The 19,034-nt window shown below is 43.1% G+C and overlaps 1 protein-coding gene across 1 annotated transcript in view; it reads left to right on the top strand.

The window, feature by feature from the left end:
* The window catches only part of NAA15 (N(alpha)-acetyltransferase 15, NatA auxiliary subunit), a 227,765-nt gene that overhangs the window by 71,881 nt on the left and 136,850 nt on the right, over window positions 1-19,034 (top strand). Inside the window, exons 3-4 of the mRNA XM_030191710.1 lie at window positions 7,336-7,440; window positions 18,206-18,363. Coding sequence (XP_030047570.1) covers window positions 7,336-7,440; window positions 18,206-18,363 — 263 coding nt within the window. The remainder of the gene's footprint in view (window positions 1-7,335; window positions 7,441-18,205; window positions 18,364-19,034) is intronic.

Raw genomic sequence — 19,034 nt, 5'->3', positions numbered from 1 at the left:
CAAGCCGAGCCCTCTCAACTGTTGTTTCCACCTCCTGTCTTGCTTCCCCCGTGCCTCGTTCAGCCACAAGGGGGGAAGACGCCAGCAGAGGAGTGCTACTCCCAGAGGGTTGAGGAGGAGGAGCACTTCGGTCGGGGCTGAGCAAAAGCTCTAGCCCTTGGGAAGGTCCTGGCTCTCCATCTACCCCTGAACCGACCAGCAGGCTGCCTCCCGAAAATAATGGTATCGGAGCTCTCTGAATGAAAGATTGTAGTGTGGATTGGTTAGAAGGAAGATTCTGTCGCGAAGGAGCAGTGGAGGAAGGACGGCCCCTGCGCCTCTGCATTATCAAATTGCACTAACTCAGAGAGACTGCAGGTACCTCAGGTATACACGGCGGCCATCTTGAATCCTCCCCTATTTTTTGCAATCATTGTGAACCTTCTTCATTGCCAGATAGTGCAAAGTCAATATAGTAGCTAAATGTGTCTCACACCTTCTTGCCGTGTAAGAAATCATCTAAGAGAGGTAGACCATACAAAAAACCAGGCATGCAATTTTAAATTCAACATGAACCTTAATTGGCAACCAGTGTAATTTTATCAATAGAGGGGATGCCCTTTTGTATTTGCTAACATCAAAAATAAGTCTGGCTGCAGTGTTTTGCAGCAATTGCAACTTACACTGTTACTTGACAAAAATTCTAGAATATTGAAACTGGGTGATCAGGAAGTGGCTACCAAATTGTAGTGCTATGTTGATTGAGCTGATAAAGACTGCTTCCAAAAAGTTTTGATTGCCTTTGTGCGTGGGGGTGGGGGGGTGGGGGGTGGGAGTTAAAGCTAAATTACTACTATTTGCTAATGATGTCCTATTAAATCTGGCTCACCTGCGAGAGCCCTTGACAGGGGGTGGGGTTGGTATCCGTATGGGAAAATTTCAGGGTTCAAAACTAAGATGGATGAGTCTGAAATTTTTAATCTCACTGTCAGGGATGAGCTCTATATTTACCTATGGGTCCAGTTATCAGCAGATTATAGGATGTTTTATGAGGCTAATTTTCCCCCTTTGCCCAAGACTCTATGGGATGATCTGGACTGTTTGGAACATGTGCAGGCACCTGGCTTGACAGAGTCCATGCGATCAAGATATTTGTTTACAGTTCTTCCCATATCACTGCCAGAGCACATTTTTTTGGAACTTGCATCCTAAGGTGTTTTGATATATTTGAAAACATAGACCCCCTAGAGTTCAGCATGTGACATTGCACAAGCTGCACAATTGGGGGGGGGGGGGCATTATATTGCAGCCCAACTGCAGGGACTGTTGAACTGGCAGAGGGATGGTTCCAAGAGCTGGGTTTGAATGGAACAAGCTCTATTGTGGGGGGTGGGATGTACTCTTGGGCCGAGTGCCGAAGCTGCCTCTACCAGCATTGAAAGCCCAGGGGCAGCTAGCCAGTCCATTTGTCCAACTAACTATAACCCTGTGGGTCAAGGGTCGCTTGCGTCTGCTTCGGGATAGGCTACGAGCGACACCTTTATCCATGGCAGAGGGGTTTAACCCCGGGGCAACTGAGCCAATTTATCACACTTGGGAGGCTCAGGGACTCTACCAGTTAAGGCACTTTTTAGATGTGGATCAGGTGTTACCTTTTTCTGACTTGGAGGAGGAATATGGGTTGCACCCTGGGGATCTCTTTTATTATAGGTAGATTTTTGATTTCATTAGGTTTCCTCCTGTTTAAGCTTCTGAAGGGCCCACCTCTTATCTCAAGTGGGCTATGAATGGGGCAAGTAGACGGGGATGTATATCCAGATTTTATAGGGCACTGATACAACAGCAAGCAAAACCTATCCCCTATACCTTTAGATGGGAGAGGCTGCTGGGAAGACAGAGCCTACACTGTGGGACAAGATGTTTAAGAATTTGTTACGCGTGTTTATAGCTAGCATTATTGTGGAAAATGGATACCAAATGCTTTACCATTGGTATCTCATACCAGTTTGGTTGAAACATATGTACCCAGCTGTGTTGGACATCTGTTGGTGCTTGTGTGGGGAGCGGGGTACATTTGTGCATATTTCGCGGTCCTGTCCTAGAGTGCAACCGTTTTGGGATATAGTGTTTACTTTGCTGACAGAAATTGTAGGCAGTCCAGTACCTAAGTCCATGGACTGTGGCTTGCTGAATATTAAACTGCCAACTCTTCCCGGAAACTTTTTGAAATTGGCGACTTATTTTCCTTAGCCTCTGCAGCAGATGAATCCAGAAACTAGTGGATTGTATCCATCTACCAGCAGGTGGAGATAGAGAACACTGAAGTGAAGGCAGTGAGACCAGATGGCCAGCCCCTCAGCCATTCAGTATGTCTATATTGCCAGTAGTTGGTTGATGGATTCCCTCCAGCTCCTGTATTTTGTACTTTAGGGTGCTTCAAAAGTACAAAGACTAGGGGACACTTGAGGAAGTTTCATGGAAATACTTTTAACACTAATGGAAGGAAATATTTTTCATTCAATGAATAGTTAAGCTCTGGAACTCTTTGCTGAAGATGTAGTAACAGCAGTTAGCGTACCTGGGTTTAAAGAAGGCTTAAATTCCTGGAGGAAAAGTCCATAGTCTGCTATTGAGACAGACATGGGAAGCTACTGCTTGCCAATGGATTTGTAGTATGGAATGTTGCCACGATTTGGGTTTCTGACAGGTACTTGTGTCTTGGCTTGGCCATTGTTTGGAAAACAGGATATTGGGCTAGATGGACCATTGATCTGACCCAGTATGGATACTCTTATGTTTTTATGACAGTCACCAAGAAGACCACACTCCTGGTGGAGAAGTGGCATTGAAGGACTTGCAAGACTTGGCATCTGGAGGCTTCTTTGAAAGGTTCATTTGAGGTGTCTGCTTTTGCTGTGCAGGCCTCTATTTGTAGTTTTTATGTGGCCAGAGCGTGCCTTAATTGGCTTCAGCAAGTGTTGGAGCAGGACCAGGATTTGACCTCATCATTGGCGGCCGTAGTGCCCTGCATGGAGTTAGGCCTTGCTTATTTAGCACACGGTCTATATGATTTGGTGCATGCCCCAGTCAAGCAGATTGCGCTGGCGGTCACTTCACGCCGTTTATTGTGGCTTCGCCATTGGACGGCAGATATGGCATTTAAACAGCGTCTTACTAAGCTGCCCTTTTGGGTTAAACTGCTATCTGGGGTGGACCTTGAGAAGATTGTGAAGGATTTACATCGAGGCCTCGGTTTTGGGATTCTTGGAGATACCATCCGGTTCAAGCAGCTAAGGTATTTCAACACACCACATTCCAGCAGCACTCTTACCTTTTGCAGTGAGAAGATGACCCCGGGTGCTCCCGCCAGACAATGGACTACAGGGCATTCCAGACAATGATGGAGCACAGATCTGCTCTTTGGTGTCTCAGATAGGGGGTCGGCTGACTCTCTTTTACTAAGAGTGTACCAGTGGGTTCTAGATCTTTTCAAAGACTGTTACAGACTAGAATTCTTCTTTCCCATTAGTGATTCCTTTTTGGTGTCTCGGTGCACCATGGCGTCCAAAACGAGTAGCGATTGATGCCACGTTACAGTCTCTGTTGGCCATGGGGATGGTGGTGGTGGTGTCAGTGCCTTCACTCGAGGTTCGCACGGGTTGTTCCATTTATTTTGTGGCGCCCCTAAAAGGGGGCTCCTTCCGTCTTGTTCTCAATCTCAGGAAGGTGAACCAATTCCTGAGGGTTCGGCATTTCCACGTGGAAACCTTGCTGTCTGTGGTAGGAGCGGAACAGCCGGGAGAATTTCTTACCTAACCTGAAGGAGGCTTATTTGCATATCCATATTTGGCCTCCTCATTAGTGGTATCTTTGTTTTGTGATCCTGGAGTGACATTTTCAGTTTGGGCTCTTTCTGTTGGCCTTGCTACTGCTCCTCGCACTTTCTCCAAAGATATGATGGTGGTAGCAGCGGTTCTTAGGAAGGAAGGTATCTGGGTACACTCGTGTCTGAACGACTGGTTGATTCGTGCAGCGTAGGAGCAAGGAAGTTGCCTGGCTACAAGCTGGTTTCTGGCATTCTTACAATCTCTAGGCTGGGTGATCAAATTTCCAAAAAGGCACCTAGTTGCCTCCCAGTCTTTGGACTATCTGGTGTCTGATTTGACACTGTGCTGAGCCATGTATTCTTGCCAGAGGGCAGGAAGGTCAAGCTCATTTCTCAGGTGCACGGCTTGTTGAGGTTGCCAAGTAACAGAGATGGCTTCCGTGGTTGCCCCAGGTGAAGTGCAGCATGAGCTGTTGGCTTTGTGACTCCAAGCTGTGGCGGGTGATGCTGTTGGCTATTCCACAGAGGGACGTGGTGGCAGATACCAGCATCTCAGGGTGGGGGGCTCATTGTCTCCACCATTACGCGCAGGGGCTGTGGACTGCATTGGAAGCGGCGTGGCCCATCATTAGGCTGCATGCAACTGTAACGCCTTTCAGGACTTGCTGGAGGGCCAGGCAGTTGGTGTTTTCTTGGACAACATGACAGCAGTGGCATACATCAGCAGTGCGGCCCGCAGAGTTCAACGTTGTTCACAGAGGCTGGTGACCTGGAGTGGGCAGACATATGTCCTGTGCCTGTTGGCAGCGCACATTGCAGGCCAGTGAAATGTACAGGTAGACTTTCTCAGTTGCTATCTCCTGGATGTGGCAGAATGGGAGCTGGCGCCAGAGGCGTTTTGTCAGATTTGCTAGAGGTGGGGAATGCCAGAGATCGATCTGATGGCGACCAGGGCGAACGCCAAGGTGGACAGATTTTTCAGTAGAAGAAAAGAACTCGGATCCTCAGGGTTAGATGTTCTGCTGCAAGCTCTCCTTTACGTCTTCCCTCTGTGTATCTTGATCAGGTGGGTTCTCCACAGGATTGGCTGCTACGGGCTGTTTGTTCTGGTGGCTCCGAATTGGCCGCGCTGTCTTTGGTATGTGCACTTGGTCGGCCTTCTGATGGAGGCACCATTTCAACTTCCAGTACTACCTGACCTCCTGCATCAGGGTCCTGTTTAGATGGAGGATCTCTCCCATTTTGATTCTGGCTTTTGAGAGGTCGAGATTGAGGAAAAAGGGCTATTCGGACGTGGTAACACCCACTTTGCTTCTGGCTAGAAAGCAGTCTATTACGGCACTGTATGCCCGAGTGTGACGTACTTTGAGGTGTGGTGTTCAGTTCACGCATGACCGCCATTGCTGACATCAGTATCTCAGCTGTTGTCCTTTCTGCAGGACAGATTGCAGAAGGGTCTGGCCTATAACTTGCTCCGGGTGCAAGTTGCGGCTCTGGCCTGTTACAAGGTGTGTGTATCGGGCTCTTTCCTTGCAGCTCATTTGGATGTGGCACGTTTTTTGTGTGGGGGGGGGGGGAGGGAGTTCTTCACCTTTGTCCTCTGTTGCACCTGAATCTGGTGCAGCGGGCTATGCAGAAGGCTTGGGCTTCTGACAAAGATCTTACCCTGAAAGTGGAGTGTCAGAGCTCCAAGTGTTGTGTCTGGATTCTTTTCTTCAGTTCTCTGAGTCGGGTATGACTTTGCGGACTGTTCTGTCCTTTTTGACAAAGATCATCTCAGCATTCCATATCAATTGGCCTCCTTTTCTTCCTTTGTTTCGGAAGGAGGATTTTCCAGAGAATTTTGCACAGCTTAGGCTGTTGGATGTCCGTTGGGTTCTCATCCGTTATTTGCAGATGTCTAATGAGTTCCGTTGTTAGGATTATAAGTGACTATAGCTCGGTGGCTGAAGGAAGCAGTTGCTTCAGCATATCTCTACTTTTCAGCCGCATTTTTTATTTTGCTCTGTGTGAAATCAGGTTGTTTTTTGTTGGAGCCTTTTGATCCTTTTTAGGTGCAGTTGTTTTCCATTAAGAAAAAAAAAAGAGATGACACGTCATTGATATTGCGTACTGTTAGTCTGCGATTCTAGGTTGTGAGGAAGGTTTTCAGTGGTTTACTTTTCCTTCTGCTTTGTGATGAGATGTATACTGAATGGCTGGGGGGCTGGTCATCCGGCATCACTGCCTTCACTTCAGTGTTCTCTATCTCCTCCTGCTGGTAGATGGATACAACCCACCAGTTTCTGGATTCATCTGCAGCAACTAAAGGAAAGAAAAGTTAAGGCATAATTTTATCTTATCATGGGAGCTGCTGCCTGGAAACAATTGACGCTTCCTACCAGAGCACAGGTCTTGGCTAAGGTGTGCCACATGTCTAAACTTATGACCTTGAGCTGTAATCGACTATTGAACTTTGATAGAATCTGGGAACCTTATGTTCAATGGACTACCCGATCCTGAAGTCCTGTTTAATGAGGGTATGTGGTGGTGGTGGTGGTTCTTTGATTGCTATTGAGCATTTGCCTTGTACCAAAGAGTTATGGTGTAACACTGTTGATGTTACATTGTTTTGGCTATTGAACATTTGCCTTGTACCAAAGAGTTAGGTATAACACTATTGATTTGTTGTTGTTATTTTTTTTTTCTGTTCAATAAAAAATAAATGAAAAAAGTTTTGATTACCTCGACAGAGTCCTTTATGCTCTCCCTGACACAGTGGTGCTATAGACTGCAAAATGCTGGCTGAGTCGGACTGGGGCTGTGGTTACACATATGAGTTTTACTTGAGAGTTCACTAAGAATGACTTTATTTTTGAAGAGAGAAATAACTATGAGAGAGAGAGAAAAAATTAAGGGAGTTTTACCGAGCTGAGGCTTTTTCCTACCCTGAGTAGAAATTTATAGATTTGTTATAAGCAGAAAGATCAGCTGTATTTTTGGATTATGCAGTGGATTTTTAATGTGTTGAATGTTTGGATTGAATGCCACCCTTTATATTTTTGTGATATTAATTGCAATTCAATTCTTGTATACCGCTAATATCCCCTTTCCACCTTTATTCAAGAACTAAATTCACTAGACAAAAAAATATGTAGAGGGTAATAAATGCTGAAGAAAGTACTTTTTTACTGGGGAAAAAAGTTCCAGGATAAGGGGTCTTAATATAAGGCTGAAAGGAGAGTAGACTGAGGAGTAATACGCAATGTGTCTTCACAGAAAGGTGGTGCGTGCATTTAACAGCTTCCAAATACAAACATGCAGAGTACATATGGTATTTGAATTTAAGAAGGCATAAGAAATGAAAATGCTTAATGTAGGAAAACAAGGTTCCAGAGAGTTGTGAGATTTGCAGTGTGAGCAGGAGGTAGGAAACCATGAAGGCTACATGGGTCTGAAAGCCCTTTGTCATCCTTTTCTGTTTTTGTCTCTCTTATGTATGATAAAGGATATCTTAGTACATTTGCTTTGAATTCTTCATTTCTTTTCAGAAACACTGGCGATGAAGGGCTTAACACTGAACTGTTTAGGGAAGAAGGAGGAAGCATATGACCTGGTGCGCAGGGGTTTGCGGAATGACCTCAAGAGTCATGTCTGTATCCTTTCTCAAATGTCCTCTCACAATTACAGGATTTTGCTTACCAGTAATGCTGGCAGTTTTATAGAAATTAAATGTGTGATAAGTATTCAATCTCAAGTAATCTGCATTTTTTAAAAATTGTAGCTTGACATTCAGTAACAGCAAATAATAATTGCCAGTCTAGTTTGTATGTGCAAATGTTAAATTCCTAGCATGTTTTTTATTCATGTGTCTGACATTTAAATGTGTACAGATCATTCTGTGCATAATTTCTTTAAAAATACTTTGTATTTTGAAATATAGCCGGTGTTGTGCAATAGTGGCTTCTCCATCACGCATTGCATGCTAAGATAAAAATTCATTATTTTAGTACTTTTACCATTTCTGTAGAAAACTGTATTCTGTGCAGGTTGTAATACTTAAGAATAATTTAAGGTGGTATGAAAAAAGGTTATCATCTTTGATGGATTTGGATTTTAAATTATTTTGTTCTCTGAGAACAAGCAGGATAGGAAGTCCTTACAGTATAGGTGATATCATGATGGAACCTGTGTGGGAAGCTACTTCAACTTGGTGAAACAGAAAGAAAGCTTTTGGGCTACTTCACTGTGCATGTACATACTTTTTTGTCATCTGCTGTTGTATGTCTTTCTGTGGAGCAGGTCAGTTGCACATCACTGATGTTCATGGGGGCCTTTAAAATTCCTTTTTGTAGATTTTATTTCCTGTCATTGTTGCGCGGTACTTCTCCTGATAGTGCTTTAGATAAGTTTTGGGCTGTGTTCAAGCTTCCTTTATTTTTCTTACTCTCTCCTGTGAAGGCCTTGAATGAAGATCTCAGGCTCCCAGTTGGAGTTTTCAAAAATTGAGGTGCACATACCATATTCACACATGTGAAGGATTGACTAGGCTCTAAACCCCTGGAGTTTGTGAAATCCCATTAAGTTGTAGCCAATTGTACATTGGTGAAACCAACCTCACAGTAAAGGAAAGGCTTGAAACAGCATATGAGACACAGTAACAGGAAAAATCAGCTGTAGCCTTCCATGAGAAAATAACTGGGTATACAATTAGATTTGAGGGCTCAAAGATCTTGAAGATAGGAGATACCAACATAACCACAATGGAGACAAAGGGCTAATCTTAAACAAAGCATGACAACTACTCATTTAAAGGAGGTTTAGCACAAAAAAGACTGGTGCTGAGGACAAATACCTGTCTCCTCCCTCGAGTTTCAGAATGTGACCTACAGAATCCTCCCTCCTCCCGAGTTAGAACCGTTCGGACAGACTTTCCTACTTCAGTTTTCCTGACAAGTCAAAATTTGTGACCAATAAACTTTCCTGGCTCAGTTTTCCTGTTTAAATTCAAATTTTTAACAAGCAGACTTTTCTGCATCAATTTCTCACCAAAATCTCCCACCTTTCCGAGTTTAAATTGTACCATTTTTCTGCCTTACAGAATTAAAAATAAATAAATAAATAAAACATTGCTCTAGTGAAACTGCCCAGCTCAAACCCCAACTAATCTTGTTTGAGAACCCACTATATAAAGACAAACTTCAGACCTCACAGCACGATGGCTGAAATATCAGTTCCATTTACTCAGATATGGCAAGACCTGGGCAGCTGTAATTATATTTTTGATATGCAATTGAGAGCTATTGTTATGGGTATTGGCGCCTGGAAACTCATGTGACTCTGGGCCTCAGACCTGAGATACAATATGCATAAAGAGCTTGCTGATCAGTCAAGCCTTGAATAGAATCTGTTTGGAGATGAAGTTCAAGAGTCTGCTACCTTCACTAAGCAGAACCTGTCCAGGCCCACTTTTTGCCCAGCATCCTCTTCCAGGAGGTATCAGACTGGATGGCAAATGGGGTTCTATTACTTCTCAAAAACCTAGGTACTCTGCTTCCTCACGTTCTTCCCAAACAAGACAGGGTTCACGAGGTAATTAATTTGTTGATGATATGAAGTTATTCAATATTGTTAAATCGCAAGAGGTTTGTGAAAAAATTGCACAAGAACCTTACGAGACTGGGCATCCAAATGACAGATGACATTTAATGTGAGCAAGTGCAAAGTGATGCATGTGAGAAAGAGGAAGCCAAACTATAGCCACGTGATTCAAGGTTCCACATTAAGAGTGACTGTCCAGGAAAATGATCTAGGTGTCATAGTTGTTGATACTTTGAAACCCTCTGCTCAGTGTGCAACCACAGCTAAAAAAATAAAGCAAATAGAATGTTAGGAATTATTGGGAAAGGAATGGAAAACAAAAATGAAAATGTTATGATGCTTTTGTATCTCTCCATTGTGTGACTACACCTTGAATACTGTTTGCAATTCTGGTCACCACATCTGAAAAAAGATAGCAGAATTAGAAAAGGTACAGAGAAGGGCAAAGAAAATGATAAAGGGGATGGGATGACTTCCCAGTGACGAAAGCTAAAGCAGCTAGGGTTCTTCAGCTTGGAGAAGAGACGGTTGAGAGATGATGGAGATCTATAAAATTAACGAGTGGAGTGGAGCAGGTAGACTTGAATTGCTTGTTTTCCCAAATATACTAGGACTAGGGGGTATGCAATGAAGCTACTAAGTACATAGTAAATTTAAAACCGGAGAAAATTTCTTCACTCAACTTGTAATTGAACTCTGGAATTCGTTGCCAGAGAATCTGGTAAAAGCAGTTAACGGGATTTAAAAAAAGGTTTGGATAACTTCCTAAAAGAGAGGTCCACCACTTATTTCTAGGTTAAACAGCATAAAATCTGTTTTTTCTGTTCTGGGATCTTGCCAGGTACTTGTGACCTGGATTGGCCACTGTTGGAAACAGGATACCGGGCTGGACTTCCGGTCTGTCCCAGTATGGCAACACTTGGATGTTCCTATGTTCCAGTATTGGTGTTGGATGTCCTACCAGTGGGAAGGAGGTTCAGGTTTTTGTTTTTTTTTCAAGCCTATGGCTCCTTATAGCTTCTAATCAGTGGGTTTTAAAGATAGCCTGATTGATGCTGTTTCAAATAGATCTAAACAATATTCTAAATTGTCCATTGTGCATATCTTGGAGAATCTCTCTTCATCAGGAAATACTAGGGAGCTCTTCAGGGGAAAGAAGGAAGGGATACTACTCCTAACCACAATGATGAGTGAGGGATTCCGTCCCATCCTAGATATAAGGGCCCTAATCAAGTTTCTAGTAAGAGAGAAGTTCAAGAAGATTTCTCTGGATACCTTATTCCTTTTTTTCAAGGAAGAGACTGGTTATGTTCTTTGGACTTAAAGGGTACTTATGCCTGCATAACAGGACATCTGAGTCGCAGAAAGTATCTGTCATATCTGCTTGTTTTTGGCCTTGCATCAGCTCCTCTGATATTCATAAAGTGCTTTATCGTAGCAGCATATCTATATAGACTGGGGGTGCATGTTTTCCTGTTTGGATGATTGGCTGGTCAAGAGCACATTTGGAGAAGAATCAGAAGGATCAGTATGTGCAACCCTCCGGGTGCTGAAATTACTAGGTTTCATCATAAGGCACCCCAAATTTCAATTAAACCTGTCATAGGAGCTCTTCTAGACTCGATTTGGGGCAAAAGCCTTTTTGTTACAATAAAGGATTGCTAATCTAGTGTTCATTTTGCAAGAAATCCAGATGAATCATCAGACGATAGCATGGAACATATTGAGTATGTTGGGCAATGTGGCCTCAACACTACCTGTAACTCCACTGGCATATCTCAAAATTGACAAGTGCAGTTGACAGTGAGCATGCAGTGGACACAGACCACACACAAGCTCTGAAACTACATGTCACCACACCCCTCTGGGATTTTGTAATCTGGTGGACAATTCAATCTAACCTGGCAGAGGGTGTCTTCTTCCAAATCATACCATTTCAAACATTATTTATGACAGATGTATCTAAACTAGACTGGGGAGCACATGTAGATGTTTCACTCTCGGGCATTATGGGCCTCCCTGGAGAAACTTCCATCAGTTAACTGTCCTGGAACTGAGAGCAGTCTTGAAAACTGCAAGGGCTTTTGGAAATCAGTCAACAAAATGTATTGATTGAAACCAACAATCAGGAACATTAGCGAGCAGGGTTCAGCCTTCTGTTTTGAGAGACTGCCAGAATGTGGAATTGGGCCATTTTTCACAGGATGATCCTCTGGGCTACATACCTGGCAGGCAGGGATAACTGTCTAGCAGACAAGCTGAGTTGTATACTTCATTCACATAAATAGCCCCTGGATCAGGGAGTGTTCAGAAGATTTTTTTGAGATTGGGGCACCCCCCCCCCCCCCTCACTAGATCTTTGTCACTCCTAGGAACAGGAAAGTGTCTCGGTTCTGTTCCAGGATAGGGACACATGACAAACTAGCCTTGGATACTTTCCTCTTAGAATGGGGTGAGTGTCTGCTGTACACATATCCTCCAGCTCCTCTTTTAGCAAAAACTCTCCTGAAATTCGGATGGGACCCAGGAACCATGATTCTCATAGCCCTCTTCTGGCCAAAACAATTGTGGTTCCCACTGGAACTTTTTTGTAAGAGAGTCCGTAAAGTTGGGGACTTCTCCTAGTGCTGAACATGCAAGTTCTCAGGGGACTTTTGCATCCCTTGCCTTAACAACTTAGATATTGAGAGGGTAGCTATGTCTTCAGTGACTTTGCCTGACAACATTTTGCAGGTGATGCTGGATTCCAGGAGAGATTCCACTAGAAATTCTTGCTGTTTAAATGGAGGAGGATTGCTGTCTGGTGTTACGGAAAGGCCCTTAACCTTTTTTTCTTGCCCAACACAAATACTACTAGAATGCTTTGTACATCTGTATGAGTCAGTTTGGAAAACCAACTCTGACAGGGTACACCATTTTATAGAACAGGGGTTCTTAAGATTTTTTGGTTCCTGCACCCCTTTAATTGACCAGTGAAATCTTTGCATCCCTTCCTAGAGTGCATGTCCATTTGTGATTACTAACAACTGCATATGTTGCTAATTGTTAGCTGCTAACAGTGATAACTGCTAGCATCGCTAAATTTATAGTGGTACACAGACTACCAATAACTTTCCTAATAACTGCCTTCACTCTGTCTAGAAGGTTTGAATAAATTGTCTTAGATGCCAAGACCCTTCTCCACACTCTGTGTGACCTCTTCCTGCAATCCTTGGGGCTGCGAGTACAACTGGTTAAGAACCCCTGATGTAGAAGGTAAAACATCTCTGTAGTCTAGTTTGTTTTATGCGGGGCTTGCTTCAACTGAAGACACCCATTGAGCCTCCCGCAGTGCCGTAGGACCTTAACATTGACTTAACCCAGCTGATGAATGCTCCTTTTGAGCCACTGATCACCTGAAACCTGAAGTACCTGTTCCAGAAGGCCCTGTTTTTGGTGACAGTAACTGCAGCATGCAGAGTGAGTTCCAAGCTGTAGTAATTGGTCCACCTTATAAAACGTTTTACAACATGGTAGTTCTGCATACCCATCCTAAGTTTCTTGCTAATATAGTTTTGGATTTCAGTCTGAATCAGTCTATCATCCTGTCAGTGCTTGCCAGTGTTTTTTCACAAGCCTTGCACTCACAAAGATGTAAGTGCAGTGCATAGATTGGATTGCAAGAGAGCCTTGGACATTTGCTTAGAGTGGACACAAGCCCTGAGAAAGTCCACTCAACTTTTTGATTAGGTGTGTGTGTTTGTTTTTGTTTGTTTATTTTTGTTTGCTTTTAAAGATTGGGGGTTGCCATCAACAAATGTACTGTTTTCAGTTGGCTGGCGGACTATATTGCTTCCATTTATGCCCAGACAAGCTTGACTCTTGAGGGTCATGTCACAACTTTATAATGTCAGAGCTATGGCAGCATCAGTAAGCTGCTTGAGGTTGGCCTCTATGGAGAAAATTTGCCACACTGCTCTGACACCATAATTTAAAAGACTTTTGATATAAAGCAGACCTTTAAGTGTTGGTTAGATATGTGACTGTAGGTTTCTTTATAGAGTTTTGAAAGTTAAAATCTAATGCCAAGCAGTGCAGAATGATGCGCTTGGGGAACAGAAATACAAAAGAGGTGACAAAACAATGCGCTAAGGTGGTGGCCACAGCCAGAAGAATGCTAGGCTGCATGAAGAGGGATGTAAGCAGCAGAAGAAAGGAAGAGTTGATGTTGCTCTATATGTCGTGGTGAGGCCCTTCTTGGGATATTGTGTTCAGTTTTGGAGGCTGTATCTTGCTAAGGGTGTAAAAAGACTTGGTGGTTCAGAGAATAGTGAAGAAAATGATATGGGGTTTGTGACACAAGATGTATGAGGGAGGAACTTGATGACCTGAATATATGTATGCCCTGGAGGAAAGGAGAGACGGGTGATATACAAACATTAAAATATTTAAAAGCTATTAATCTATAAACAAATCTTTCCAGAGACGGAAAGGTGATAGAGAACATGAATTTAGATTTCGGGGGGGGGGGGGGGGGCTGACTTAGGAATAACATCAGGAAGTACTTTTTCACGAAGAGGGTGGTAGATGCCTGGAATGTCCTCCTACAGGAGTTGGTGGAGATGAAAATGGTAATGGAATTCAAAAATGCATGGGATAAGCACAATGGAATCCTGTATTGAAGCCATGGAACCAAACAAGCTTATTGGAATTAGATGGCAACACCAGTAATTAAGAAGCAAGGCCAGTCCTGGGCAGACTTCTACAGTCTCTGCCTTGATCATGGCTGGACAGATTCAGCTTCAGTAGTTGAACAAGGCCAGTGCATGGCAGATTTCTATTGTCTATGCCCTGAAAGTGGCAAGGACAAACCAAGATCAAGTATGCATATGCAGTACCATATCATATGGTATGCTGTGAATTTATCTTGTTGAGCAGACTGGATGGACCGTACAGATCTTTATCTTCCTTCATCTACTATGTTGCTATGGGGCTGTCTTGCTAAGTTGCACTAAGAGGGGCCTTGCGCTATGATTAGCGCATGGGTATTTTTCCCATTAATGGCCAGGTGCTAATTCCTAAATTAGCGTGTGAGCCCTTACCAAGACACATTTAGTAGGTGGAGAGGGCTCGTGTGGTATACAGCAATGTCACTGCACTAACTGATTAGCGCTGAGCGTGCCTACTCTCTGCCCCCAAATACAAAATATTTTTTCAGCGCCGGGGAAGCGTGCACAAATGCCTGAAGTACTGTAGGACACCTAAGTACACCCCATGGTAGTGCATTTTGGCTTGCAGGAAGCACACGAGTCTTGGAAATGTTTAACACTAACTGATTGTTCACTAGCGTCTTTTTTTTTTTTTTTTTTCTTTTAATATAATTTTTATTAAGAACTGAAAGTATAGGACACCACATCAAAATCCAAGAACACAGTCTAAAAGGTAACAATAATAGACATACTGCCAAGTCTTACACCAATGAGATTGAAAAGCTAAATTTGTTCAGTTTCCATTATTAACTCTATCCCTTCCCTTTAACCTTACCCTAGTCCCTCCCTCTATCAAGAACATCGCAATAATGGGTCTTATTGTCATGGTGTTATACCCAGAACCAGATCTGACAAGCAAACAAATAACAAGAGGCCTTCTGAGGTAATAATTGAGAATCCAGCTGTGCGCCCTATGTGACATCCCACTCCAAATTGGCTCCCGGTTTTTTTTAAAACTTAGTCCAGCAGCCAGCATCTTGCCAACATGCTCTGTGCCTTTCAAGAACCATCATTGCATAAACCATATTCAGCCATTGTGTCATAGTTGGCAGGATGTTACTCTGCCATTGGAGAAGTATACATTTCTGAGCTAGAAGAAACAAATAGCATAAAATAATTGCTTTCTGGTGCAGCAGAGGGACATCGAATAGCTGAACAATCGTGAAACAGAAAAAACTGAGGTCTAAATGGAAGTTGCTTATATAAGAGTTTAATTGTATAAAGCTCCTAAAATTGTTGGATGGCTTCATAAGCACAAAATACATTCCCCAGTGTAGCCCCCTGCTCGCCACACTTTATACAATGATCATTAGAGGCAAGGCCCATCTTTACAGCTCTAACAGGCGCTATATAAGCTCGAAAAGCAAATTTATACATTTCTTCCTTAAGGTTAGCATTCACATGTTGTTCTACCTTGTGCCCGTAATTGAAACACTTTACTAGTAGCCCCCCTTCCCCCCAGAAGTGTGGTATTCCCCCTGAGAGGTAACCACCCTGTGATACATTGATTAACCTGGTTAGGTTTACGCAACCAACCCCAGACCCGCCCTCAGTCTGCTAAGTTTCCACCTAAATCTCCAAGATAGGTCCTTAGCATGTACGTGAAGAACATAACTAGAGGGGATAAAAGCTCCATCTCACATTCCAATGCAGTGTATTATTGAGTATTTTGAAGCTAATCGCGTATCTGCCACATACGACAAGCCTTACCATAAAGATCCAATGCAGCCAGTGCCAATCCTCCCCATCTGACCACGCTGGACAGTAAATTAAGACAAAATCTAGCTGATTCCCACCTCAAAGAAACTTAGTAAGCCTCGGATCAATTAACATTTTGTCCCTCCTTTTAAAACACTGCTTCGAGAAAATCCTGCAATGTAATAAGATCTAAAGTAAGGTCAGAGGTAAAACACTTGCCACCAGGAGTACATCATCTTCATATCCTGTTCAGAAGGAATGGATCCTCAGAAGCTTAGCCGAGATTGGGTGGCAGAGCTGGTGGAGGGAGGCGGGGCTAGTGCTGGGCAAGACTTCTACGGTCTATGCCCTGAAAATGGCAGATACAAATCAAGGTAAGGTATACACAAAAAGTAGCACATATGAGTTTATCTTGTTGGGCAGACTGGATGGACCATGCAGGTCTCTTTCTGCCGTCATCTACTATGTTACTATATTCATAAACAGTGATTGCAAATTCCTTTATAACTGTCACCAGTGGGTATTGTTGCAAGTCTTGGCTCCTAGATTCTTGGTTTGGATTCTAGATCCTAAGAAAATTTGTCAGTGCCTGTCCCAATCCCTTATTTGTCTTGTTTCTTTTGAATAGATTGTAAGCTTTGTCAAGCAGCGACTGTCGCTTACCTTTTTGTGTACAGTGCTGCATACGTGTAGTAGAAGAACCTTAAATAAAATAGGTGACACAGCTGAGCTGAGCTCAGTGGCTCCCCTACAAGTCGGTGGCTAAACATTAGATACTAATTGGCTACTGAGACAACAAAAGAATGATCTGAAGGAAATGAACTAAACTGCTTCAAACAACATCAGCAAAACATACCGATTTTCAATTGAGCCCAGAGGAGCTGATGGTCAACCAAGTGAAATGCAAAGGCCAAATCTAAAGATGCATCTAAATCTATTTGGCTACCATCTAGAATACTATGGACTTCACTAACAGCCTGATGATCAGAAGCCCTGCACTGTTCCAAACAGCGCTCTAAAATTAGCATCGGAACAGCGCGGGGCAATAACGCTCCTATGATGCTAATAGCATGCAAATTTAGGCATGCTATTAGCGCTGATCATAGGGGTACTTCTGTGAGTAGGGATTGTGCCTGGGCATGTCTCCGCAGAGGCTGTTTGACAGGTCTGCGCTGTCAAAAAAAAAAAAAAAAAAAAGCCTGGGCCTGTCAAACACCAATGTGTTTTAGAGGTCTGGTGGACCTCCAGCCCACCCAACTACCTCCTCAGACAGAGACCCTGGTGGTTTAGTGTCTCCCCCCATGAACCCCCAAAAGAAACCTGACCTCTTCCCCCCCCTCAGGAGCCCCGACACCCTCCCCCCCCCCAGTACCCTTGATGCACTGGGACGAGTGCCGCCGTTTTGGAGGAGGTAGTGGTACTCCATCCTTTATCATGTAAAGGTACGGTGGGAGGTTCGGGGTGCTAGACTACTAGATAGGGCCTGGAGGTCCACTGCCCTCCAGCCCTTTTCTGTCAGGGGGGTCAGGTCTTTTGCTGGGGGGAAGGCTACAGCTCTTCTGTTCGGGGGGAGGGGGATAGGGGAGTCTGCTAGCATGCAGAAGCATGCTGGACAGAGCTCCCTATTCCTCCCCAATGCTCTGTAAACCCTAATGCCAGCTCTGAGCTAGCATAGGGTTTACAGTAGTAGCAACGTCCTAGTTTGGCGCACTGCCCGCTGAGCATTGTGGAAGAATACTAATGTCCCTGTTTAGCATACATTTGCATGCTATTAGCATTCAGAGTCGGTGAGCTCGTTGTTACACATGCTCACCGGCTCTGATCCTGCAACGTAGGCAAACGCAGGCACTAATCCAGCGATAGTGGCCTCTAGCCCGTGTTTACTTTTGATTATCTGGGCCTAAGGAAGGCATACCACAACTATGTCCTGATCAAAATCATGATTACTGGGGATTTAAAATCTTAGCACATTCAACAGAATCAATTTAAATTACCTTTGTTTTTTAAAAAAAACAAAACATAAATTTGTAAATGGTCTGCAGTTAGAAGAGCTTGTAGACATCTAGCAATGATTTTTTTTTTTCAGAACATTTCAGAACATTTATATTTCAAAGGAACTAGATTCAATCACATTGCTCTTATTCGTTTTAAGTAAATTTTCAGCAGCTCCTTACTGTTCATAGATCGTTTGTTATGTGTGTGATCTAGTTTATTGAATTCTGAAAACCTTTCACTTCATATTAAATTAAATAGGCTATTGCAGTATGTGGAACTAAAGGAAATATTTAGCTTTGTGGGCATTTGAACACATTTGTTTTGGTTTTTTTTTTCATTTTCCTTCAGTTGGCATGGTATCCTTAACAAAATTTTCCAGGCTGGCATGTCTATGGCCTTCTTCAGAGGTCAGATAAGAAGTATGATGAAGCTATCAAATGCTACAGAAATGCACTGAAATGGGACAAAGATAATCTTCAGATCCTCAGGGACCTGTCTCTGCTACAGATTCAGATGAGGGACCTTGAGGGTTACAGGGTATGTAGATTGGTAGGATAAATTAAATACTGGTGGCTAGTACAGTAGTGAAAAGTAGGCTTGGAGAGCTAAGATAAGGACATTTCACCAAGGGCAAGATGAGTCCTCACATCTGGGTGACATCATCTGTGTGGGAAAAGCTTCTCTAGTTTAATATGGTATGTTGTAACTTGTCTATAAATGTATGGTTAGGCAAGAGAGAAATTTGATAGGGGTGTGTATTCATGGGTGTGCATTTGGTTTGTTTGGGCATCTACATTTTTTAAAGTGCATGCAAATGGATTTTATGCACATGTACCTATGATTTAAGTTGTCACCTAAATATAGAATAAAACAAACACGAAAAAGTGCCTCAATGGGAAAAATTAAATGAGCATAAACAGACCTTTTTATTGGCCATGTATACCCTTAAAATTTAATAGATTTATTGAAAAACCATCTTTACTGACAATATAAAACTTAGTGATAATAGCGCAGCAGTCACAATTTGAAATTCAATTGGCTATAGGAAGCAAAACATCAGTAATATTTGTTTTAAATCAACTCCTCTCAAGCAAACCCAACCCACTATACCAACTTTCCTCCTTCCCACACAACCTCAACATTGCTCTACTTGAAAGAAATTCAGAAGTATACTTAACGGAGTATAGGCCTAGTGGTTAGAGCACTGG

This window comes from Microcaecilia unicolor, chromosome 2 (genome assembly GCF_901765095.1).
Source record: "Microcaecilia unicolor chromosome 2, aMicUni1.1, whole genome shotgun sequence".
In the NCBI taxonomy this organism is placed as follows: domain Eukaryota; kingdom Metazoa; phylum Chordata; class Amphibia; order Gymnophiona; family Siphonopidae; genus Microcaecilia; species Microcaecilia unicolor.
Note: the sequence above shows the minus strand (reverse complement) of the source record. Positions and strands in the feature narration are given on the sequence as shown.